At 42.7% G+C, this 26,112-nt stretch overlaps 1 protein-coding gene and 1 long non-coding RNA gene across 2 annotated transcripts; one reads left to right on the forward strand and one right to left on the reverse strand.

Moving 5' to 3' along the window:
- Positions 1-10,409: 10,409 nt before the first annotated feature.
- LOC133392225 (uncharacterized) lies at positions 10,410-11,404 on the forward strand. Its single transcript, XR_009765548.1, has 3 exons — positions 10,410-10,501; positions 10,567-10,657; positions 10,746-11,404. It is a non-coding gene; the product is annotated as an uncharacterized LOC133392225 (long non-coding RNA).
- A 6,525-nt stretch (positions 11,405-17,929) lies between these two features.
- LOC133392219 (uncharacterized) lies at positions 17,930-22,733 on the reverse strand. The gene is made up of 4 exons (XM_061651769.1): positions 20,178-22,733; positions 19,702-20,092; positions 19,311-19,618; positions 17,930-19,184 (listed from the first exon to the last, which is right to left on the reverse strand). The coding sequence occupies exons 1-4, from the start codon at positions 20,338-20,340 to the stop codon at positions 17,998-18,000; spliced, it is 2,049 nt and encodes a 682-aa protein (XP_061507753.1). The 5' UTR covers positions 20,341-22,733; the 3' UTR covers positions 17,930-17,997.
- Between the last annotated feature and the right edge of the window lie 3,379 nt (positions 22,734-26,112).

Below are 26,112 nucleotides of genomic sequence, written 5' to 3' on the forward strand. Positions count from 1 at the left end.
ATTTGTATTTATCCCTCCCCTTATATTTTCGGATTGCTGGTTGTAGTAGTGACGCTTTTTCTTTTTGCTTTATGCACACTTTCGCATGCTGTTTATTGGTGTTACTCTTTCCACATACGTTTTGGAACACTCACACTCTGTATACGGCAGGATGCTTCACCCCTTCCAAATGCTGCGGTTGCTTTCTATTACCCTTCCTCTCGTTCTTCCTTCTACCCTCTGCGCTAGGATATCCTCGACTGGTGCTACGCGTGTTCAGCCGGCGCCTGTCTGGAAATGACGTCACGGACTGGTGCTGCGCATGTTTAGCCGTATCCTAGGCGTCCTTGAAGTGCGCTCTTCTACGAAAGAGCTGTAATGAAATCTGTTGATGAAAATTAACCAATAATTAATCCATGTTTTTTTATAACAAACTAAACAATATTTTGCACATAGGATTATAGAAACGCTTACCTTTATATTTTAAAACCGGACACCGTTTTCCTTCCGTCGATCGTTTTGCGGGAAGTTGGCAACCGTCGATTAACATGCGCGTGCACTGTAACTTTTTAGACGACAAGCGTTAGTTGAATGTATCCATTGAAGCACACACGAGGATAAGAAACTTACCTTAGAAATTTACAAGGATAAATCATTCCATAATTGAAGAAGAAGGAACACGGCACAAAACGTAAACGAGCAAAGTACGGGACACAAGAAATCACACATCACTCCAACACATCCTTCCACAGTGAAAGTTCTGGACAGACTGAGGATACCTAACACCCGGATGAGCGCGATAGCAGAAAAATCATGGGAGATCGAGAGAGATGTGTAGTCTCGGTTCAACGGAATACGCATGCAGATGCATGCGTGTGTGTCGCTCGAAGGATATCGGTTTCCCCTTCTCCCGTTTTTCGTTCATAGGCCGCACGATCGGCGTTGTGCCGTCCAAAATCTAGAGAAAGAAGACATGCTCTCTCGCTTTGGCACACAGGAAAGTTTTCCAATAGCTTCGGTTTTGCTGGTTGGGTGGGCGTTCAGGAACGGTCGTAATATTATTGCAGGACAACCCTGTGCCCGATGAAAGCATAGCGCGTGTAACGGTATTGGTAGGCGATGGGTCGGGAGAGCGATCCAACAATCGACGTTTAGAAGAATTCTCACCAACAGCTTGATGGGTGAGCTTAGAGGCCGCAACTGGAATCGTGGTCGTTGAGTGCGTAGCAGGAATCGCAGAATGGTGAGCACTCGATGTAGTGGTATGCGTGGCAAGATGAGACTTGAGCTTGTTCATTAGTGAGTTGAAGGAAGTGAGAAGCTCACGGTGCATGAGATCAAGCTCCTTGATGCCATGCTTAACTTCATCAAGCGTTGTGAGTAGTGGAGCCTGTGAGTAGTTGCGTTCCATTGAGTGAGAAGCAGTAAGTGAGTCGATGAAATCTTTCACGGAACGAATTGACGATGCTGATTCCTGTTTCATCAAAGCTATCTCGTTTCTAAAACAATCCAGTGAAGAGGAAAGTTCAAGTCGCAAGCCAGCTGATGCCGCCTGCACAGAACGTGAGGAATCGCGGAAATCGGACTGCAACGATTCCAACAGGTAGGCAGCGTCACGAGAAAGGCCGTGCGAGAAGCGTAAAGTGTCAACGGCCCGCAAACGCTGAGCACAATCCGCGCAAGCCCAGAATAAATTTTGTGACTTCTTAAAATCACGCAGAAGCGGGGTTGAAAGTCCAATGCACTTATCGTGGTAATAGTGTTCACAAAGACCGAAACACGGAATTGGATCGTTGCTAATAGCACCTTCACATTTCTTACAGATCACAGACGCCATCGCAAAATAGACCAAAGTTCGACTGAACAGTGAGTGATCACAACAACCGCAGGCGGATTGCAATGTTTATATGTTGAACCGTACAATTCACAGGTGCCGCACAAATTTGTGATACGTGAACGCGCGAGTGTAAATTAACCGAACTATAACAATTCAAGCCTTAATCAACAAGAAAATCGCGGTAAAAAATCAACTTGGAAATAGGAGAGTGAGAGAGCACAACCAGCGGCTTTGAGTGACAAGTGACAAGGACAAGGACAAGGAGTTCTCTCAGTTGTTGTAGTTATTGATGTCGAGGGATCGTATGTGTGGTTTATAAATTGGATGTGTGAGCAGTGGCCAGCGGTGATGCTATTAGTGTATGATTGTTGGTAGTGGTTATGACAGGTTTCACGCGTAAAACCGATGTTGGTATTTGTTGTTTGCGATTATCAATAAATTCCCTGTAGGTTATAGTGCATGGCCAAGTGGACGGAGAGAGTGCTTTGTCCCTTAGTGCTGACGACATCCCAACTTTGAAGGATGCAAATGTTAGTGTGCCAGTATCACGATCTTTCGGTGTCAGCTTGATGATAATGACGTCATCAGTCCCTAGTTGTTCCTTAACGAATGTCTCAACCTCGGATTCGGATACCGAAGGAGCGATACGAGTAAGGTACAACCAAAATCTTGGTGGTGCTGAGGGTACCGTCAAAATAGGGTGAGACGATGTTGGCGGTGCTGCTGTACCCGAAAGAAGTGCAGGGATTACATTCGATGAAGGCGGTGAACGATCGATGAGTCTACGTTTCGATGTGTTGGACAGGTCTTGTTGATGTGTTGTGTGTGCGGTGAGTGATGGTCTGCGTAGTGACGTTGTCGGTGCAAGTGGAGTGGAATGGGTTTGGGCTATTGCTCGAGGAACCATATCACCAAGTGCAGTGGCTAACGCTTTTTTAGTTTCGTCCAAAGCCGAAGCCACGCGCCGCTCAAATTCCTCTATTAATTGCTCTTTGAGAGATGAGAGAGCAGATGACAGCTCTTGTAGCATCAAGGATCGACCAGTACGTCGCGACTCTAGGCAATCCAAACAAAACCACAGGCACTGTGTGTCTGTTTTAGTGAGTTCCTTGTACACGGCACTTGTTACACTAATACAGGAGGTGTGGAACCGGCGTTTACAAACACCATCACACGTGTATGTCGGGTTATCTGAGGTCACAGGGCGCGAACAAGTTACGCAAATATCGGTCATTATGAAATGCGTTTACACTCGAAAATTTACCGAACTATAACAAGTGTAACAATTCACTGAAGCAGGAGATACTTGGGAAACTGTTCAGTTTATGTGGCGACTGTCGGAAGCGAACAAACAGAGTAGTGTAGATTATTCACGACGATAATACTGTGGACGAAATTGAAAGGACGTTTGCACTCGATGACGTGTGAGACGTGAGTTTTTGAGGCAAAACCGAATTAGTACTACCAAAATGGTATCAAAAAATTGGAAGGTCGTTATAATCGTTGTATCGCTCTTGAAGGGAACTATGTTGAATAATAAAAACGAATTTTGACAAAAAAATGTGTTTTTCTTTGTTAGACCGGGGCCTTATCAGCCAACCTGTTATACCCCAATGTTTATGTAAAATACTTTTTTAGATTTTTATTGTTAAACAAATTGACTTTTTGTACTCCTCGCTTCTTATCTGGAATCGTTTGTTATGTACAAATTCACGATGTTATTTTTATATGTGCTCTTTTTTATATGAGAAAATTTTTTAATGTACTTTCAATGTTATTATTAAAATAGGACATTTTTCATTACTCGCGTTCTCTTACGGCAGTTCTGCTAGAAAATATCTGTCAAACACACTTTTTCACTGAAGTAGGAGAAGTCTAGCAGCCTACAGTGATTCTTTTTCAAGCAATCCGAGCTATCCATCACTGGATGAATAACAAAAATATTTTCTTGCAATTTTTGACAGATCAAGAGAAAAATTGTAATAACACGTGTTTAAACATTATTTTTCGCTAATTTCCAAGTTCCAAGTGTTCTGGTGATATATTCATTTCTTATAACAAGAATCCGTATTTTACGAATAACTTTTTTTTAAATTACGATAATTTTATCTCACGAAGAGTCGTGGTGTGTGATCCCATACAGATCGGCAAATCTGTTTTGACACTTGAAGGGAGATGATTTGCGAATTGAGGAATTGAGGACTGTGTGAGCTAATCTATTAATAAGCTTTGTATTGCAAGGCATAGGCATTTCGATTATTTTTATCCTTAATCCAAATCCTTTAAGCTTAAGCGTAATCATATCATTTTGGTTTTGATTTTTGGGGAGGTTGGAAATTACATTAATTCGTCTTGCAGAATGTTGGGTACAAATAATTCCAACTTGGCTACAATAATTTTTTTTAACATTTATGGTGGCATGATTATGACAAAAAACAGAAAACAGAAAAATAGAAACATTCGGAGCCGAATGAATCCTTTACTCGGCAGTCGGGGGCATGGAGATTGTCAAATTCGGCGGGACAACCGATGACTCCAACGGTTCCGAATGGCTCTAAACGGCTCTATAGGCTTCGGACGGCACCGAACGGAACTGTTGGTTTGATTTGGCCGGATTCGAAGTCGGAATAGCTATGATCGGAAATGGTTTTGAGCCGTGGATGCGATGCCGACAATCAATCACTAGTTGTTGAAAAATTTCCTAGTGTGTGTATCAAGATATTTTCATTCCTTTTTCCTTTGTAGACAGTTGACGCAATTTTTTTTATCCATACATAATTTGCAATCGAGTGTGCACAAAATTATGCTAATATTCAGAATTGAATCGAAACATAATACGACTGAGCTTGCATTCGATTCAATGATTCTTAAGGGTCTCGATTGATATGTACGTTTGTGTAGAATAAGTTTATGAGATGTTATGGGTACATTCATGTTAGTTTCGAAAAATATACCAACAAAAGGATTGTGCTTCTCTGGAAAATTTAATACACTTTGACAAATAGTAATAACAGATTTATGGTTTGCAGTGCTTTTAGCAATTGGTGTAATTTTAGCTTTTAGCCCGTGGGCCGCCAGTTTGACATACCTGACCTACACGGATAAGCTAAAAATTGTGTCTTGAAGAGCGCAGTTTCTCGAATTATAATGGTTATATTTCTTGATTCACTCGTCCTATTTGCATTTAAATTTTAACACAGCTGACTTTTCTGCTTGTTTAGCGAATAATATTTTTCTGGAAGTTTCAAAACTCTTTTCCTTTTTAATTGTTACTTTTCAAAACATTCGGCCTTTTCCCAAACTCGATAGAAGAGTAATAATAGTTGCATTTTCTTGGATACAACGGTTGCTTTAATTTATTACGTAAGTATTATGGTCAGTTATGTGTAAAATATGACAAAATGTTCTAAGAACATCCAAGGAAACCACCATTTTATATCATTTTGTCAATCTAATTTGATTGTTTCCGAATTTGTTCGAGTTTGGGAAAGAGGCAGATTTACTCTGTTTTTATACGTCTGATTAACCGTGTAGTTCATATATTTTCTGTGAGAGAATGTAGTTTTGAAGATTATAGAGCTGTAGAGACCGTGAACGGTTTGCGAGATTTAGAGACAGGGAACGGTTCTGAAACTTTCGTTAGGAACAAGGATGAGAATATTTTTTCTCTTTCACGCAAGGGTCAAGGAGGATACAGTCAGTCCAAAAAGTATTCGTCTAGCTGAATATTTTGCAGAAAAAGGCGAATTATGGCCACAATACGTATGGGGCGATAAAAGTAATGATGAGGTTTGATAAAGGGACCATCAATACCCACATTCTGCTAAAAAATAAGCAATGAAATAGTGCAATATCAAATAAAATACATAAAAAACTAAAAAAAGTCATTTGATGGGCGCGCAAAAAGTATTCGTCCATCAGACTTTTGGCGTAATATGCGTATGAAAACAAAGGTTATGGAATAAAAAAATGTCCTGATCTTGTTTCTTATTGCATTTATGACTGTTGGTGACTACTTGCACAACGCAAGGACTCATTTGAACCTTTTAAAAGGCGTATTTTTGATCCACTCATCCTACAAGACTTGTTCCAATTATTCTCTGGTAGAAATAGCATTTCCGGACTACGTGGCCAAGTTCCATTGAGAAAATGGCAACTGATATCATATTGAGAGTCTACTAAATCATTTTTATCAGTTTGGTTTCATCTTGTTTGGCGTTTCGGGCAAATGACAATGCCCTGTATGTTCTCCAGCTCAACTATTCTTGAAACATTTGATACATTTTAAGTAAAATTACTCAGAACTGGGACTCAAATTACTTAAAAACTGCATTAATATGTTTCCCCATCTCGTCTCCTATCATTTTGAATCATTTTTCTAGCTCACTGTAACTCACAGAGCCCTCATGACTCCATGATGCTACCGTTACACGAGATTTTGATGTTGCATCTTAGTAGACTGTTTTCGCTATGGCAGACGTTGGCCGTATGACCTTGGCGATTTAAACATGATATGTTAGTAGATCCAAATTTAAAATAAATTCCTGAATTATTTGATGCACCTTAACAGATTTGGCCACTTTCTGTGTATGGTATTATTTAAACAAAACATGTTTGTAACAACTCACCCATTCAAGGCATAACATGACCAGCTACGATGAAATGCAGTATGACCAATCAACCAAATGTGACCCATCTCTTTTCCTGATCTTATTGGCCATCACAAAATGCTTTGATTCCTTGGTAAAATTTGATTTTTTTTACATTAAACCACTTCTTTCGTTAGATTAACCGTCAAGGATGGCTGCTTACATGGCAGTATGTCACACAATTAGTGTCACAAAAATGACCAAACTCTGATCAAATGAAGGAACGAGGCCTCCCACACATTTTGTAACCTTCATAAATGGGAAGGATGGGTTATGCATAAGTTTAAGACACAATTTTCACCATCATGCTCCAATCATTTAACTCCCCCGCCTTTAGTGCCTCTCTGACCGCTTGAAGTGTTATTGAAACAACAGAAATGCATTATTTGAGAAGGAAGTCATCAGTAGATTGATAATAATAATTTTATTTCACGTCTACGTAGTGTTTGTCCAGCGTAAATAATGAAAAAGCTACATGGACGAATACTTTTTGCGCGCCCATCAAGCGACTTTTTTTAGTTTTTTATGTATTTTGGTTGATATTGCACTATTTCAATGCTTATTTTTTAGCAGAATGTGTGTATTGATGGTCCCTTTATCAAACCTCATCATTACTTTTATCGCCCCATACGTATTGTGGCCATAATTCGCCTTTTTCTGCAAAATATTCAGCTAGACGAATACTTTTTGGACTGACTGTATAAAAAGCCGCGATCGGCCGGAGCAGATGAAGGTTCTGGCTCGGCTTACTGTGTGTATCGTCGCAGAATTGAAAGTGAAATAAAGGCTCACAGTTGTGTTACACCTTAGAGCCTACAGTATTTACTGGGGCTTATCGCCGTTGCCTAAACCACTATCGTTATTATGTCATTTGATTTCATCGTTTTGGTACAATGAATCGTCGTTCATGCACCAATTTGGTCGATGCCAAAAGGTTATTTGTTATTTATTGCTTACTTTAAAGTCAATGTATTTTATATGTTTGAGCTGGATTGTTCGCGACTTAGCGAACAGAAGGGGGTTTGGGTAACCCGTCAAACATTGCAAGGGTTGCGAGTATTATCATCTGCTGGAAATCTTATGTTTTAAAAAATAATCCTTTTGTTCATATTTTTTTGCGGTGTTTTCCGTCAATAAGATTATTATTTCTATTTTAACGGATTTTTTCGAACTAAAATGCCAAAATTCAGGTGTTTAGTATGCTATAATTTGCACTGTTATACCTGCTGCTGCACGTAATTCTCGCCTTCATCTTCCCATTTCACCTCTTTGATTATCACCTTTCCCGCTCTTCCTTACACTCTTGTTGCCCTCTCTCCATTTCTTGACTCCATTCTCCTTTCGTTTCCATTCGTATTGCTGTTCAATTATGCTAGCATAGTTTAGTATACAAAATGTAAACTATATTTGCCGTAAGTCGTTAGGGAAAAAATAGTGAGGTGCGGACCGGGGTAGATTAATTAGTACGTAAATTAAGCGGACCCGAGCAAAGGAAACCACTCTTCCACCTACCGACGCAAGTCAAATTGCTTCGCCATTCTTCTATAGTTTAGAATTCTTCATACAATTTCTAGCTCTAGCGACACATCAGAATGGCCTACATTCGTATTAATCCGACACTGGGTGCGGGTCGACCTACCGCGTCCTAACCATCCGTTACCGATCCGGATCATTCGGATCAACTCGAATTCTTTCCACGCACTGGTCAAAATTGTCTATGCCTCATTGTCTATGTTTTTGTTGCTCAGGTGATCTCAAGATTACTTACGTGCCGAGGTCGAGCGCGGCAATGCTAGCCAACTGCCTCCCAAACAAATTTTCTTCTTCTTTTACATACCGAGCAACGCCGTGGATCGGGCTACGACGGCTCCTTGATCGTACTAATGTCACGATATCGGATAGTCAATTCTTGCTACAGGGGAAATGGTCCGGGTGAGAATCGATCTCGTCTGGCCTGGTAGGAACCGGTTTCATCACAGCCTGCGTCGAAGGAGTCGGTACGCAACGCATGTCGAAAAGAGCAGCAGACTGACGATTCAAATTCATTCTATCGTTCAGTTCAAAGCGGATTCAATATGCGGCATTTAATTGTTGCTCGTCTGCATAACGTTATATTTTTTTATTATGTATTCATGGCCAAAGGCCGGGCTGTGCTGCTAGATTGTATTGTTGTGCAAAACGTTTTCCGTACAGTGTGGCACATAAACGGGCACAACTTTGTGCAGAATTTGGTGTACCAGAGCCATTGGTTCTAACAATTTTCCTTTAACTTACTAACGGATCATGAGGATAATGATCGTTCGCAGCCAATGCTACACACGGAAAAAACAAGGAGAAAGAAAACTGCCTGACGTGCGAGAAAGAGTAGCAATGACCAAACCGTAGAGCCGATGGAATTGTGAGAATGCGACGGGACACCATCGTCTGTGAGCGAGAGTGAAACAGAAGTCAGAACCATAAACTTCGCATCCATAATTAGCGACCATAAATTGAGTTTGTGTCTTCGCTCCACTCAAATCGTCAAAAAAACATTTTCGCTAGGTCATAAATCGCGACAAAAACCGCCTTTTGCGGATAGGAAACGGTGATGAAATTGTATTGATTTGAGCAGTGCGCGCGTGCCGCAGCGTTATTCGCATGCGACTTTGGAAAAAGTATTGTCAGATTTCTTAGAACATTTAAGGTGCTGCTTTGAGTAGTATGGGGCCCCGGTTTTTTGCAGCTAGGAGCCCTCCACAAAAATTCAGTGAGTGAAGCGATGAGAAAAATTAATTCATTTAAAATTAGTCGTTTTGACATGGATGGTTGGAGGCCCATCGCCGGTGAAAGGAGTAGATTTTAGACGAAGTTGAACTTCCACATTAAGGGGGGACCCCCTAGCGGCCGCTCAGTCCCACCGTTAAACCCACCTCTGGGCGTACGGTTTCTTGAGCGCGGCAGCATTCTGTTCTCGAATTGAATGGGTTGACGCTCACTCGCTTACTCATAAATAGTATTGATTCATACGCTTTTTTCGCTGCTCGACAATGATGTGATTCATCGCGCAAAAACAGCAGAACGCAGGCAGCGCACGGTATTAGTCGTGTTCAAGTTTTTAACCAATACGTTCTTGACGGTCAAAACAAGCAATTTTAATTACAATGGGTCGAGGTAAACATTATAGCGATTACCAGCGCCAGATCATCAAGCGAATGGCGGCTGTTGGCATTAAGGGAGGAGGGGGTTTCCTGGGTAAGAATCCCATGTGTCTTCCCCATGGAGTCTTTCGAAGATTCCCCCTCCTTGTAAAACAAAAAAAAAACACACACACACACACATACACAACACTGGGAGGATTGTAAATTGTAAAAGCTTTACAGTGCATTAACATCCCCTTGCATTTGTGTCGGCTACTAGAAGCTATCTCAGCGGGTGCGTTCTACAGTATAGCACGGGAATAAGAATACGGTACAAAGGTACAAAAATAACTACCATCATTGCTGGCGTACCGCTAGGATCAGTACTTGGCCCCACCTTATGGAACATCATGTACAACAGAGTATTCATCCTGGCCCTACCCACAGGAGCTCAGTGTATGCGCCTACACGCACGGTCCAAAACAGCCGAAGTAATATAAAATCTTGAAAAAGTCTGCGCCCCAACCAGCAAAACCGAAGCTATTGGAAAACTTTCCTGTGTGCCAAAGCGAGAGAGCATGTCTTTCTCTAGATTTTGGACGGCACTACGCCGATCGTGTGGCCTATGAACGAAAAACGGGATTAGGGGAAACCGATATTCTTCGAGTGACACACACGCATGCATCTGCATGCGTATTCCGCTGAACCGAGACTACACATCTCTCTCGATCTCCCATGATTTTTCTGCTATCGCGCTCATCCGGGTGTTAGGCATCCTCAGTCTGTCCAGAACTTTCACTGTGGAAGGATGTGTTGGAGTGATGTGTGATTTCTAGTGCCCCGTACTTTGCTCGTTTACGTTTTGTGCCGTGTTCCTTCTTCTTCAATCATGGAATAATTTTTCCTTGTAAATTTCTAAGGTAAGTTTCTTATCCTCGTGTGTGCTTCAATGGATACATTAAACTAACGCTTGTCGTCTAAAAAGTTACAGTGCACGCGCATGTTAATCGATGGTTGCCAACATCCCGCAAAACGATCGACGGAAGGAAAACGGTGTCCGGTTTTAAAATATAAAGGTAAGCGTTTCTATAATCCTATGTGCAAGATATTGTTTAGTTTGTTATAAAACACATGGATTAATTATTGGTTAATTTTCATCAACAGATTTCATCACAGCTCTTTCGTAGATGAGCGCACTTCAAGCACGCCTAGGATATGGCTTAACATGCGCAGCACCAGTCCGTGACGTCATTTCCAGACAGGCGCCGGCTGAACACGTGCAGCACCAGTCGAGGATCCAAGAGCAGAGGGTAGAAGGAAGAACGAGAGGAAGGGTAAGAGAAAGCAACCGCAGCATTTGGAATGGGTGAAGCATCCTGCCGTATACAGTGTGAGTGTGCTAAAACGCATGTGGAAAGAGTAACACCAATAAATAGCATGCGAAAGTGTGCATAAAGCAAAAAGAAAAAGCGTCACTACTACAACCAGCAATCCGAAAATATAAGGGGAGGGATATATGCAAATGTATGCGTGAGCAGGACCAGCAATCCAAGCATTTAAATGTGTGCGACAGTTTGCGCCGTGCGGAAAGTTTTTACTTTAGCTGCTGCTAGTGTAAAAACTTAAGGAAAGCTACCCATTGAAGCACACACGAGGATAAGAAACTTACCTTAGAAATTTACAAGGATAAATCATCCCATAATTGAAGAAGAAGGAACACAGCACAAAACGTAAACGAGCAAAGTACGGGGCACAAGAAATCACACATCACTCCAACACATCCTTCCACAGTGAAAGTTCTGGACAGACTGAGGATGCCTAACACCCGGATGAGTGCGATAGCAGAAAAATCATGGGAGATCGAGAGAGATGGGTAGTCGGTTCAGCGGAATACGCATGCAGATGCATGTGTGTGTGTGTGTCACTCGAAAGATATCGGTTTCCCCTTCTCCCGTTTTTCGTTCATACCCAAGGACGCAAAAACCGACGGCGGCCTGTGTAATCTGGGCTCCCTACAAAGCTCTCCACAAAGCTCTCGTTTGCAGGCTTGTCGAGAGCTTCGCCACAGGCGCCCGAACCATCCGTCACGCACACATCTAAACGTTCTGGTTTCTTCAGCCGCTCACGCATACCAATGTGTTTGCTCCACCCCCTTTTTCGGATTGCTTATAGAAATGATGAGGCTGTTCACATCCCGTCCGGCAAAATGAGTGTATTTTTTGAGTGATTTGAGTGACGCTGTCGAAATACAGTGTCTCTTCGACGAATGAGTTACACCCTCGCGCGAGCCCTCCCCCTCCCCACCCGTAACGCACGGTGCGCTCTGCAGTTCTCAATGTGTTTGTGTTCTTTCGAGACATGCTACCAACACATGTAAAGATAGTTGTTTCTTTCGTTTTTCGTTTTCTTTCATGCACTTATTCTAAAACTAAACACAAACACTGTCATTTTTTATTACATTAAACACTTTATTGAAACATAAAGTACACACTAAAGTACACATGTAGAATCCAATGACGTCATACCGGGTCGAGCCAGGCTGCGGGAAACTTGTCGACAATCTGCGTTGACTCTGTTCAGCAAATTCTTACCTGTGGATCCACGCACTGCATGTGCGTCTGTGCACACTGTTTATTCACTGCACACTTCACCAAAACACACCGGCGCACGAGACTTATAACGAAATGCGCATCAATGCACAAACACTGCGCGCGGGACTTTGAACAAAACATGCACAACCATCTCCGGCAAAGCGTCGCGCTGTACTGGTGGTTTTGCACGCGTAGGAGGGGGGGACATACGGAGCGATGGTTCGATGCTGTAGTGTAAGCGAGACAACACGATGTGACGAGCAGCTCCAAGTTGAGCTCGCTGAAAGAAGACACACACACATTCACAGACGGCTCGTCAAAGCACGGTATTTGTATTGGTGTTAGTGAAGCGCGCGTGTAAAACAGAATGCGAACTCTCATCGCAGCGCGCTTCTCCGTGCTTCCTCAAGCTTCCTCATACCCCTCGGCCTGAATCACTCAAAATTTGGGGTCTCATTGTTTGCGTGGATTTGCTTTCCACGCAAACAATGAGACCCCAAATTTTGAGTGATTCAGGCCGAGGGGTATGAGGAAGCTTGAGGAAGCACGGAGAAGCGCGCTGCGATGAGAGTTCGCATTCTGTTTTACACGCGCGCTTCACTAACACAAATACAAATACCGTGCTTTGACGAGCCGTCTGTGAATGTGTGTGTGTCTTCTTTCAGCGAGCTCAACTTGGAGCTGCTCGTCACATCGTGTTGTCTCGCTTACACTACAGCATCGAACCATCGCTCCGTATGTTCCCCCCTCCTACGCGTGCAAAACCACCAGTACAGCGCGACGCTTTGCCGGAGATGGTTGTGCGTGTTTTGTTCAAAGTCCCGCGCGCAGTGTTTGTGCATTGATGCGTATTTCGTTACAGGGTTTCACACTTTATCTCAAGACCGCGGGACCCCTTCCCGAATCTGTCTTAGCCAAAGTCAAGACTGCGGTATGATGCTTGAAATCGTTGATGTTACCTGAATTCATCGGATGCAATGCTGAATCCGCGGCACATTTCTCGAAACACACTGGTCCGCGCCGAGGACATGCGGTCGAATATTTTTTTTACACGGATAACCTTTGTGTACATCAGTGTACTGAAAACAGTTAATTATTTTTTCGTGTTTTTACCAAAAAAGATTATTTAAACAGTTCAAACTACTTTCTTAACACTTGTAAATATTTTAATCAAACAAATATGCATTCACTCATTTTATTAAATTGTCTTTTTTTGGTAAAAAAAAAACTAAAGGATAATTGAGTGTTTCTAATAGACTGATGTACACAAAGGTTATCCGTGTAAAAAAATATTAGACCGCATGTCCTCAGCGCGGACCAGTGTGTTTCGAGAAATGTGCCGCAGATTCAGCATTGCATCCGATGAATTCAGGTATCATCAACGTTTTCAGGTATCATCAACGATTTCAAGCATCATACCGCAATCTTGGCTTTGGCTAAGACAGATTCGGGAAGGGGTCCCGCGGTCTTGAGATAAAGTGTGAAACCCTGTATAAGTCTCGTGCGCCGGTGTGTTTTGGTGAAGTGTGCAGTGAATAAACAGTGTGCACAGACGCACATGCAGTGCGTGGATCCACAGGTAAGAATTTGCTGAACAGAGTCAACGCAGATTGTCGACAAGTTTCCCGCAGCCTGGCTCGACCCGGTATGACGTCATTGGATTCTAAATGTGTACTTTAGTGTGTACTTTATGTTTCAATAAAGTGTTTAATGTAATAAAAAATGACAGTGTTTGTGTTTAGTTTTAGAATAAGTGCATGAAAGAAAACGAAAAACGAAAGAAACAACTATCTTTACATGTGTTGGTAGCATGTCTCGAAAGAACACAAACACATTGAGAACTGCAGAGCGCACCGTGCGTTACGGGTGGGGAGGGGGAGGGCTCGCGCGAGGGTGTAACTCATTCGTCGAAGAGACACTGTATTTCGACAGCGTCACTCAAATCACTCAAAAAATACACTCATTTTGCCGGACGGGTGTACCACGCAAACAATGAGACCCCAAATTTTGAGTGATTCAGGCCGAGGGGTATGAGGAAGCTTGAGGAAGCACGGAGAAGCGCGCTGCGATGAGAGTTCGCATTCTGTTTTACACGCGCGCTTCACTAACACCAATACAAATACCGTGCTTTGACGAGCCGTCTGTGAATGTGTGTGTGTCTTCTTTCAGCGAGCTCAACTTGGAGCTGCTCGTCACATCGTGTTGTCTCGCTTACACTACAGCATCGAACCATCGCTCCGTATGTCCCCCCCTCCTACGCGTGCAAAACCACCAGTACAGCGCGACGCTTTGCCGGAGATGGTTGTGCATGTTTTGTTCAAAGTCCCGCGCGCAGTGTTTGTGCATTGATGCGCATTTCGTTATAAGTCTCGTGCGCCGGTGTGTTTTGGTGAAGTGTGCAGTGAATAAACAGTGTGCACAGACGCACATGCAGTGCGTGGATCCACAGGTAAGAATTTGCTGAACAGAGTCAACGCAGATTGTCGACAAGTTTCCCGCAGCCTGGCTCGACCCGGTATGACGTCATTGGATTCTACATGTGTACTTTAGTGTGTACTTTATGTTTCAATAAAGTGTTTAATGTAATAAAAAATGACAGTGTTTGTGTTTAGTTTTAGAATAAGTGCATGAAAGAAAACGAAAAACGAAAGAAACAACTATCTTTACATGTGTTGGTAGCATGTCTCGAAAGAACACAAACACATTGAGAACTGCAGAGCGCACCGTGCGTTACGGGTGGGGAGGGGGAGGGCTCGCGCGAGGGTGTAACTCATTCGTCGAAGAGACACTGTATTTCGACAGCGTCACTCAAATCACTCAAAAAATACACTCATTTTGCCGGACGGGCGGTGTCTGCTGAGTACGCCCGCATCATTCACAAACCGACAGCGCATCATTCACAAAACCGGCTTCAAAACGTTTACAACAGCATTAGGACAGTGTTATAAATCGATATATGTTACAGTTTACAGGGTATTACTGAAATAAAAAGATAGAAAGTGTAAGTTATTGTGATAAAAAGTTAAACAACCATAAAATTAATACCTTTTTGTGTTTATGTGCAGCAAAAACATCATGTCTTCACCGGGGAACGAAGCGCGTCTAGTTGAAGGAGACCGGGATGAACTGTTGTTTTGTTTAGGCCGGATCCCGGCTTGTATAGATGTGCGAGCAGTTACGCGTTTTGAAGAGGGACAACTAGCCACGGCATCTGCTTCATCAACGGTGTCGGCTGCATTCGGTGGTAGTGTTGCTCTTGTGACACGGCCAACCGGAACAGAGCAACGCAACGATGGACAACAGCCGAGTACGGCTGCAAGTCCAACGGTGCAAGCGACTGCTGGTGGTTGTGATACGGTTGTGAGACTGCCGTTTGAAATCCGACGCCTTGGTGAGCAGCAACCGACTTCAGTAGCATATTCGCCGTTGCAAGTAGCTGCTGGTGGTGGTGTTACTGTTGTGACACTGCCGTCCGGAACTGTTCGACGCATTGGGGACCAGCAGCCGAGTTCATTTGTATATTCGCCGATGCAAGCGGTTTCTGGTGGTGGCGTTGCTACTGTGACACGGCCACCCGGTATCGCTCGACGCAACGACGGACTACAGCCGAGTTCAGCTGCACGTTCAACGGTGCAAGCGGCTGCTGGTGGTCGTGTTGCTACTGTGATGCGGCCGCCCGGTACCGTTCGACGCATCGACGGACAACAGCCGAGTTCAGCTGCACGTTCAACGGTGCAAGCGGCTTCTGGTGGTGGCGTTGCTGTTGGGGCACGGCCGCCCGGAATCGCTCGACACATCGGTGATCTGCAGCCGAGTTCAGCTGCCTATTCGTCGTTGCAAGCGGCTGCCGGTGGAAGTGTTGTTGTTGGTGCACGGCCGCCCGGTACCGTTCGACGCATCGACGGACAACAGCCGAGTTCAGCTGCATGTTCAACGGTGCAAGCGGCTTCTGGTGGTGGCGTTGCTGTTGGGGCACGGCCGCCCGGAATCGCTCGACACATCGGTGATCTGCAGCCGAGTTCAGCTGCCTATTCGTCGTTGCAAACGGCTGCCGGTGGAAGTGTTGTTGTTGGTGCACGGCCGCCCGGTACCGTTCGACGCATCGACGGACAACAGCCGAGTTCAGCTGCATGTTCAACGGTGCAAGCGGCTTCTGGTGGTGGCGTTGCTGTTGGGGCACGGCCGCCCGGAATCGCTCGACACATCGGTGATCTGCAGCCGAGTTCAGCTGCCTATTCGTCGTTGCAAGCGGCTGCCGGTGGAAGTGTTGTTGTTGGTGCACGGCCGCCCGGTACCGTTCGACGCATCGACGGACAACAGCCGAGTTCAGCTGCACGTTCAACGGTGCAAGCGGCTTCTGGTGGTGGCGTTGCTGTTGGGGCACGGCCGCCCGGAATCGCTCGACACATCGGTGATCTGCAGCCGAGTTCAGCTGCCTATTCGCCGTTGCAAGCGGCTGCTGGTGGTCGTGTTGCTGTTGCGGCTCGACCGCCCGGAATCGCTCGGCGCATCGGGGAGCTGCAGCCGAGCTCAACTGCCCATTCGTCGTTGCAAGCGGCGGCTTCCGGTGGTGATGATGCAGTTGTGGCACAGCTGCTCGACTCACTCGTGTCAGATGATATGAGTGTTGATGCGGCTGATTCACAATTGCAAAACACATCGGCTTGTTTTAACGAGAACGAGCCGACGGTGTCTGCTGCACAACCAGAACCGACTGGTATTGCCGGGCGACAGCAACCGTTGGCTTCAGCTGTGCTTTTGCGTGACACAGTTGCAGGGAGTTTGGATTCCCCAAGTATGCCATTGCCCTCCGAGTGCCATGGACATAATTGTTGCGTGCGCTGCCGGAATACGCTCATTAGGTTGGATGCTCGTAACGCACAAATTTTGGTTTATACGATGGACATACTTTCCATCGTACAACCAATGCAAGGAACGCGCAGAAATAATCAGGCCTTTCAACTCACTGTTGTATCGAGCCTTCAAGAGTTCGATGACGTTGAACAAAGATTAGGAGCTGATGATTTTTTTTTTTCTATTCTTATCTACACAAAATTGATTCTGAGATCGACCGTCAAGATGCTAACAATAGGCTACACCAGGCTATAAATATTTTATTTGAAAAAAAATTCTTTGCTACGTGCAGCTGGGACGGTTCGGCTGGAACAAAAATTCCTTTCGAACGATACATTAATGTATTGCGGCTTATGAAAGCTGTCGCCACTAACCATTTGGGAATCGAAGTGGACATGAATTATGTACATGAATTTTTTAAGCGTAAACTTAAGCATGCACATGAACGCATTAACATGAAAGACGAGCGAAAGAGTGTATGTCATACTAGGCAATGAGAGATGTATTGCTTTTTTTTAAACACGTGTATATACTTTATTATTACCAAATGAGATCAAATTGGAATAGAATAGCGAAAAATGTTAATATGATATGATATTTATTTAATGTTTTTCTGTTTAGTTATGTTTTATCGAACGTGAAAATTAAAAAAAAATACTGTGATCGGGAAATATAAGGGTAAACGTATTTTAGAACTACAAGAAGGAATATTTATGTGATAACTCAGGTTGTGATAATTATATGTAATGAAACGTTTACCAAAACCTTTTTTTCTATTTTGTTTCATGCAACATAAACATATCGATTTTCAAATATTTATGATTCTAAGACAGTGATAAAATGAACATCGTTAGTACATAGTATTAACATGTGAATAAAAAAGGCCGAAAATAAAACACGAACTTTAACTTCCAATCAAATACATATGCTCGATTTTATTTCTAAAAAATAGTTTAAATTACATTTTACCTCTAATTAGTTAATGTTCTAAGAAATGGAACAAACACTAAACTGCTATTACCTGTTTTAATAGCTACTAATTTACACTTTATATCCCTGGGTAAAAATACCATTTCATCGGTACGAAGGTTACATGAATCTTCTTCATATATGTCCTTCATAAAAGGTGAAATATAGTACGAGCGGGTTTCCGTTATATAATTGAATGCTCTTCCATTAATTATTATAATTGAATCTTTTTGTTCTGCGCTACAATATTTAACTATGTAGTTATCATGAGTCAAAAACCAATTGGACTGAAAACCAGGAGAAAGAGTTAATTGTGGATTTATGTGCAATGCTACTCCATTAGTTTTGGTTTTCAAAAATGGAAAAGAGAGATTTGTTCTATTTGATGACGCAGTACTTGGTTTTTGCTCCGATATCCTATTTGCAGCCTGCACCAAAACCTTATGACCGTTTCGAAGACAGTTCTTAACATGCTGGAGCTTACTTTCAAAGGGATAAGATGAAATGGTGTAAAGCGGGCCGAATTTGTCTACATCATCATACACATGCAACAAACTATGTATATTGCTGGTGATGCAATGTTCCCCGTAGATAACACCATAGTCTAAAACGAACTCTTTTAGCAAGCATTTCGCCTCAAGCCAATCATTCTTATACACTTCGGATGATAACAATGTTACCGCACAGTAATATTTCATAAAATGGTCATACTGTACATCTGTTAATACATCCTTCAAAACGATAAAACTCGCGTAATGTAGAAACATTTGGAACTCACTAGCTTTCCACAATCCAATGTCTTCAACAGAACGGAGTTTGCAATGAAACTCTAAAGGAAGTTCCACCTCCTTCAGCAAAGCATCAATCTTGCTTATTGTGTCTTCAGACCACTTGGCACCCCCTCCTAATTTGCCTGATTTCCATTCTTTCAGCATTGTTCTTGTTACGCCGTAGTCAAAGAGGTGCAAACGATCTGCTATAATAATCTGCTTTATGATGTCAAAGTTCTTAAGATCCATGAGAGGCGTTTTTTCCCGATGATGTGCTCCGTAATTTGATTGGACGAAATCTTCATGCGTTCTTGCTGGATGATCCATTCCCGGGAAACATGTAACTCGGTGTGCGCTGTGATATTTTCCTTGCACCGTACATTTTTGGCAACCATGTGTGTGGTTGAAGTAAACTGAACCTGTAGGAATATTTAAAAATATGTATTAATACACCTCATAAGTAAATAAGTTTCAAAAGCCTACGTTTTTTCAATAGAAGAGAAAGCAAATGTATCATTAAATTTAAGAAGATTTTTATAATTTACCTTTTATGAATGCTCGTGCTGGTGAGTCCGCGATGAAAGCTCTAACGTGTATTTCGATTGGCTTATTGGCTATTACAATGCCATTATCCATCAACCCATTTAGCTCGTCGACTAGCGGACGCAGATATTCCTCAACACTCTTTGGTTTCGATTCACCAAAAAAGTTGCCAACCATCAATACTGGAACTTCCGGCATTTCTTGAATGCTCATTAATATGGGCCAAAACTGTTTTCGAGTGCTCTTGTGCAGTGGAAGTCCATCAATCGAAAAGTTCAACGAAAATTTGCTGACTCTTGGTGGTACATCGCTGTAAAGATACAAAATACAGAAAATAAAACATATAATATTAGTAAAAATTTACCATCGTATTTAAGACTATTGCTTTCTTACCGAAAGTGATCCTTGAGAACCGATCGTACCCCAGGGAACCAAAATTCTCCCCCTGCTATAGGGTACGTTTCTTTTCCACATTGCCTTGTCTTAAGCAACGTGCGAGCATCTTTCGGCAGTTGGTAGTCCGTTTTTTTACGTAAAATTTCTAATAGTCCATTTAGCGCTTGATGTGTTTGGTATGTTTTTAATGCCCAATTTCGAATAAGCTCATCAAATGGTTCCTCCTCGTGTTGAGACTCTTGTGTACTGTGTATAGTTTCCTCAGCTTCATCGTAATCTTCGTTGACCTCTTCATATACTTCCATATCGTCGAATGCATCGATAGTAACCCAATCACTGACGTATTCTTCTTGCAAGATGTATTCATCAAATGGACAAGGATGGTTCTCTGCAATGAATAAATAAAAAAAAAGTATTATAAATGTGTTTAATTTGCATTGGTCACTAATTAAAATTTTTATTTTTGCACTTACCACAATGCGGGTGTTCACTGAACTCTACATTTGACGTAGCTGTCTGAATATTACTTGGCCCAGCTTCACTACTCTCTCCAAACAATTCAGCATCAAGCTTTTTATTATTGGCTTCTATGGATCTATACGTGGATCCTGACTTGCGCTTGTCTTTGGCCGACATTGTCGTGATTGAGTGAAATTCACGGCACGTTGAATATTTAAAATATACACTTGTATTATTCTGCACTTATATTATAACAGTATTGCACAAAATTTATAACTGTACAGAGCACGCATAACAACACCGAGTGAAACGACTGCCCGAATCGTATTGACACAAACAAAAATTGCGCGGGTTTTTATAAGACAGAAAAGAGGTAGGATTTTCTATTTTCTTATGTAACGGACTATTTAGTACCTTTATTTTAAGGTACTTATGTAACAGGATAAACACTAGCAGGTGTAATGTTTAGATATTTACCCATTGAATCCTTGTATAAACCAGGGTAATACTTTGATTTTTAGCAACACAATTATGCAGATACACAGGTAAAGAAAATTATTATTACATTTATCTTGGGCAATGGCTATTTGATCAAAAGAACAAATTAACAGAACAATCTGAACTCATTGGTTGAACTTCGATTCCATGCCAACTATTGAGTATGTGCTTTTTAGTCGGCACGTTTTTCCATACAAAAAAATGAAATTTTTCTCGGCAGGCCATGAGATTTTTGTGAAATTAAAAAAAACCGGTATTCTCATACAAACTATTGAATTCTGACTGTAGTTCAACGCTTATTCGTTGGAATGCTTTTTAATTGAACACTTGATACTTGGTTGACAGTTCAATTTAAAAGCATGCGTTTGTATGGAAAACAGGGTTTGTTAAATTTCAAATTATTTATTAAAAGTTAACCATATGACTGGTCCAGATCGAACTATTTTTTTTTTCTTTTGACTCAACAACCGGTGTCGATCAAGGCCTGGCTGTACCACTTGTCGTGTTGGCTTTCAGTGACTTTTGGATAACCCCCCATAGCAGGATAGTCAGTGTTACGTATGGCGGCACGGTCTATTTGGGGCTTGAACCCATGACGAGCATGTTGTTAAGTCGTACGAGTTGACGACTGTACCACGAGACAGGCTTAATTAATTAATTAATTAATTAAATTATTAATTTAGATTGTAATAATCACGCTCATAATAAAATTTTATCGTTTATGTTATGTCATAATATAATTTATGCATGCATTGTATGGTGGTCTCGCTTGAATTCCTCCAGCCAGGCGGGCATTCATAACCGGGTTTCTAACAAAAGTGTTAACTGTCCTTTACTGCTCTCGTGGGTTCAGCTATACTTGACGATTAATTTTACGATACGATCCGGAGTCTCACGGAATCGATCCCGAACCATGGTTGCAGTAATCAGTAGGTACGTAAAAGTATAAGCATTTCCGACCCGGTGCTTGGGCCTACTTTACCTACTTGTACCTTTCGGGTCGACCCGAACGACTACTGGTCACTTACGGATGACTCTGACCCGGTAAGTTCGGATCGACCCGCTCATCACAAAGCCACGACGTACAAACCAAGATGTACACGTGCGATCCCGGTTATTGCTGCATCCCGGATTTCGTTTGGCGTCCGCAACCCCATAATCTGCATGTCCGGTATGCTAACCACGGCAGCGAAATTAGCTAGCCGCATATTAAACTATATAAACATAAAACACATTATATGTACAACGATATGCCACGATTTTTATTATTTTACCGGTACACAAGTGGATAGGCGGGGGAGGGAAATGGAATAACTCGGGTAAATAATACTAAAAACACTTTTTTCACAAATCTAACATAATATTTGCATATGGCATAATTCTTTTACATTTGCAAAAAGAGCATATACCTCGATGCATGTTGTTGTTATTTACCTTTTTGTTGACTTTGTTAACATGATGTTTACCTCTTTGGCCGAGGTACAAACAGGCATAAATATCACTACAGCACTTTGTTTTCCAACACTTTTCATATTTAAATTAACTGTGCACGTCGAAGTAACACTAAACACATTAATACACTTCACTATAACAAGTTTTTGTACACTTTCGGGGCGAGTACCGGCTTCGAACGACGAAATCCGTTCGACGCTCATGAGAGAATGAGCATCATGAGATATAACTGTCAAGCATTTAAAGACGTTTATATCTACGATTCAAGGATGGTTAAGTTTTGAATTTTGATTTTTTTTACCGTTGGTTTTGGATTTCATTCGTTATTGGATGATTCGTTATCAATTATAAGGCAGCTTTACTCAATTTCTTTAAATTTGAATTTTAGTTATTTCAAATTTAGGAGGGACGACAGGATTGTATTTACTTTATAAAAAAGTATAAAAATACCGATTGATATTATTTAAAAGAGTTATAAACGTTATTTACATGGTGTAAATGTTTTGTGATATTTTTCTATTAAGTTTCTATGAATTTATATAAAAAACATTAAAATAGACCTTTACATGAATATTTATATATCTATATATATTTTTATCTATGTATGTGATATATATATATATATATATATATATATATATATATATATATATATATATATATATATATATATAAATTTTTTAAAATAAAAAAACTTAAATTTTAATTTCATTTAATTTAATTTAATTTAAATTTAAATTTAATTTAAATTTTTTTTATTATAGATATTTGTATTTTTATTTATATTTCGATATTTTTTATGTTTTTTTTTATACTTTTATAAAACTGATGAAGACTTTTTTTTGGAAATAGATCACAAAACATTTTCAAAATGGTACATACCTCTTAGCTCAATTCTCTTAAATCATTTAAAGCACATTTTAAAGCAAAACGTTACATTGAAAACAACATTCGTTCCAAATCCGCAGCGCAAAACCTCGCGGATTTCTCCCCATACAAACGGGAGCGTTCGACCCCGGCAGGTAGAACTCATTCTTTCGCGCGCTTCTTATGGTCTCTAAATGGTACGTTATTTTAAAACTGAGCGCCAAGTGAGCGCCTTCTGACAGCCGCGGCGAACGGATCTCGTCGTTCGAAGCCTATAGTCGCCCCGTTTATCACGCAGAATCAAGGAGATTAAAAACATCAACATTCGAAACGTCAAACTTTGCCACTTTGTATGAAGTCAAATGTGGTAGTAAGAATGAGACAGACTGACCGGCAAAAATTGGGTGCAAATAAAAAACGAGTTCTCCAGCTGAAATAGCCGTCGACGCACGCACACAATCACACACGGCTTGTTCCACTACGCTGGGTTCGTTTTGTGTTAGTGACAAGCGCACTCAAAAAGCAAAGCGCGCTCTCACCGCAGCGCGTTTCTCCGTGCTTCCTCAAGCTTCCTCATACCCCTCGGCCTGAATCACTCAAAATTTGGGGTCTCATTGTTTGCGTGGCGGGGTTGTTGCGGTACCGGTGTGTAAGTGTTCGTGTGTTGTGTGCGTGAATGTAGAGATCGCGGCGGGAGCGAGATGAACTCACGCACACCGAGCCCGACCGGCCAGGAGGCTGCGTTAAGTGCCTTACTACGAAGGGCAGCAGGGATTCTGACCTTGAACGATACAGCACTCAATGGACTAGGAACCGTTCCTGCTGTTAGCAGACTAAAAGCAATTACGACTGCAGTGTCCAACTGCAAACACACCAACGAGACAACTTGCTCTATGGTGACGGACGCAGCCAACCTTGAAAGATGCAGCCATAAATAATCGGTTATTGGTGTCTGTGAAACAGTTGGTAGTGAAGCGGAGGTTGTATTAGTACCTGCGATTATTGGTGGTAGTGAAGGACGATCGATCCGGTGAGTGTTGTTTGTATTTGTGACGTTTGAGATTGCTGCACTGTCAACAAACACGGCATCTGAGGATGCAACTGCATCACGAAATAATCTTCGTCTTTTTCCGTTTGGTAGTGCATCTGGGAGCAATTGATTGCTATGTTGCAAGGATGCCGAATGGGCCGTGGCGATTCCGGCAAAGCCATCCCGAATCTCCTGTATTACCGGTGGGACCAAGCTAGCCTTCATGGCATCAACAGCAGCTATGAGGGCTGCCTGAAACCCATCCTGCATACCCATGCCCTTGATCGCCTTGCTACGCGGATTCCCGATGGCGTTAGTACACATGGCTGGATGACGGATGGCTTCCCAATGCAACTCCAGTGCAGGGAAGCCATCCGTTTCACTTCGTCGATGACCGATATAGGCACCTTAGTGCACGCCAGATGGTATGTACCCTCACAATATAGACACGTAATTGACCCTTCAACCGGGCCCAGTGCTTCAGAACATGCATAACACACATCCTCCATTTTAGATGCCGCTGCAGATGAACGTCGAAGGAGCCACAAATAAAAGCCAAATATATCGCGAACACGGTGGTTTTCGTCAGGAACACGATGGCAGGGTCACGAGACTACACTTATGGATACACTAAAACTAGTGTTGATTAGAGCAAAACCAGATTACACCAATAAAATAGCGGATAAATGCGGAGCGATAGCAGTAGACACGCTATGTTGACAACTGTCAAATACGCCCTATCTTGTTTGATCCCTCTCTTGCACATTCTTCTCTTTTAGATTTGTTTCAACAACAAATTGTACTGTGCTGCTAATGGATTGTATTCGGCTTTTACGGTTTTCACTACCTATACTGCAAGCTGTCCATCTCAATCTGTTTCTATCCGTCGTGTGATTGGCGATGCTGTCGATCTCGGGTGGTGCCGTCAATTTGGTGGGATGTGTTCCGGCCAACAACTTCAACTCCCCTTTCAGGGAAGGCAGAGTCAAAATTCCCTAAAGTAAGTAAAAGTTCGGGTTAATGAGATAACGGAAAGTTCTTGAGACAGCAAACTTAGCTTTGAAAGGCGAGCTTTGGTGAACTCGTACTGCCTGCCGTCGCCTCTCGCCGGAATCGCCAAGCTTAATTGCCTCATACTCGAACTGCTTCTTGTTACGTCCGTTGTGCAGTTTATCTCCGGCGGCTCCATACTACCGGTCAAACTGGCGCTTCCTGGCGGCTCCGATCGACATAGGGGTGTCGCCGATCCTTCGTTGGGGGTGGCTATTCGATCGGTGCTTCGTTGTCCATGCTGGTAAATCGTGACGAACTCTATACGGAATAGTAGCACGGATCTCGACGCATAAGTGTTCCTCAACGATTCTGCTCCTCCAGATTGCACCTTCGGATGAAGCAGCGTGTTGTCCTGCGCTTCGTAATCCAACTGCGCGTGAGCGTTGGTAGGAGGACTGCTACGTGGTTGGGAGAGTGGCTGCACCGACGCATGTTGTTCGGTAATGGCTTTCGCTTCCACGACTGCCACTGTTGCTGGGCTCACCGGTACCTCCTTACAACACCCATTTTCACCAACCTCACCACTATTCGTTGCCACGTTATACAGCGGCTGCATCCACTGTTTCGGCTGCCTTTGCTGCTGCTGCTCCTCTTGTGGGTGCTGTTTTTGCTGTGGCGACTGTTGTTGAGGCTGCCGTTGTTGCGGCTGCTGTTGTTGCGGCTGCTGTTGCTGCAGCAGCTGCTGCTGTCGCTGTTTCTGCTGTTGCTGCGATTGGCGCTGCAGTTGCTGCTGATGTAACGGCTCATGGTCATGCTGCTACTGATGCAGCTGCTGTTGGTCGCGTACCCACTCCTCCGTTTTCAACGAATTACTCGCGAATGATCGGTGGGATCCGCGTTCTGCTTCTTCCTCGCACTGGAGACGAAGTTTCTCCTGCTCGAGTTTCAGGCTCGCCATTTTGAGCTCAAACTCCTTGACGGCCATCTCTCTTTCTAGCTCTTGCACTTTTGCAAGACGTTCTGACGCCGCGCTTGAATTGCGCGAAGGCGCTTTCGACGATTTCGCGCTGGGTGATCTAGCAGCTTGGGACGTCGTAGGCTGCAGCGTT

The sequence above is a fragment of the Anopheles gambiae genome, chromosome 2, assembly GCF_943734735.2.
Source record: "Anopheles gambiae chromosome 2, idAnoGambNW_F1_1, whole genome shotgun sequence".
NCBI lineage: Eukaryota > Metazoa > Arthropoda > Insecta > Diptera > Culicidae > Anopheles > Anopheles gambiae.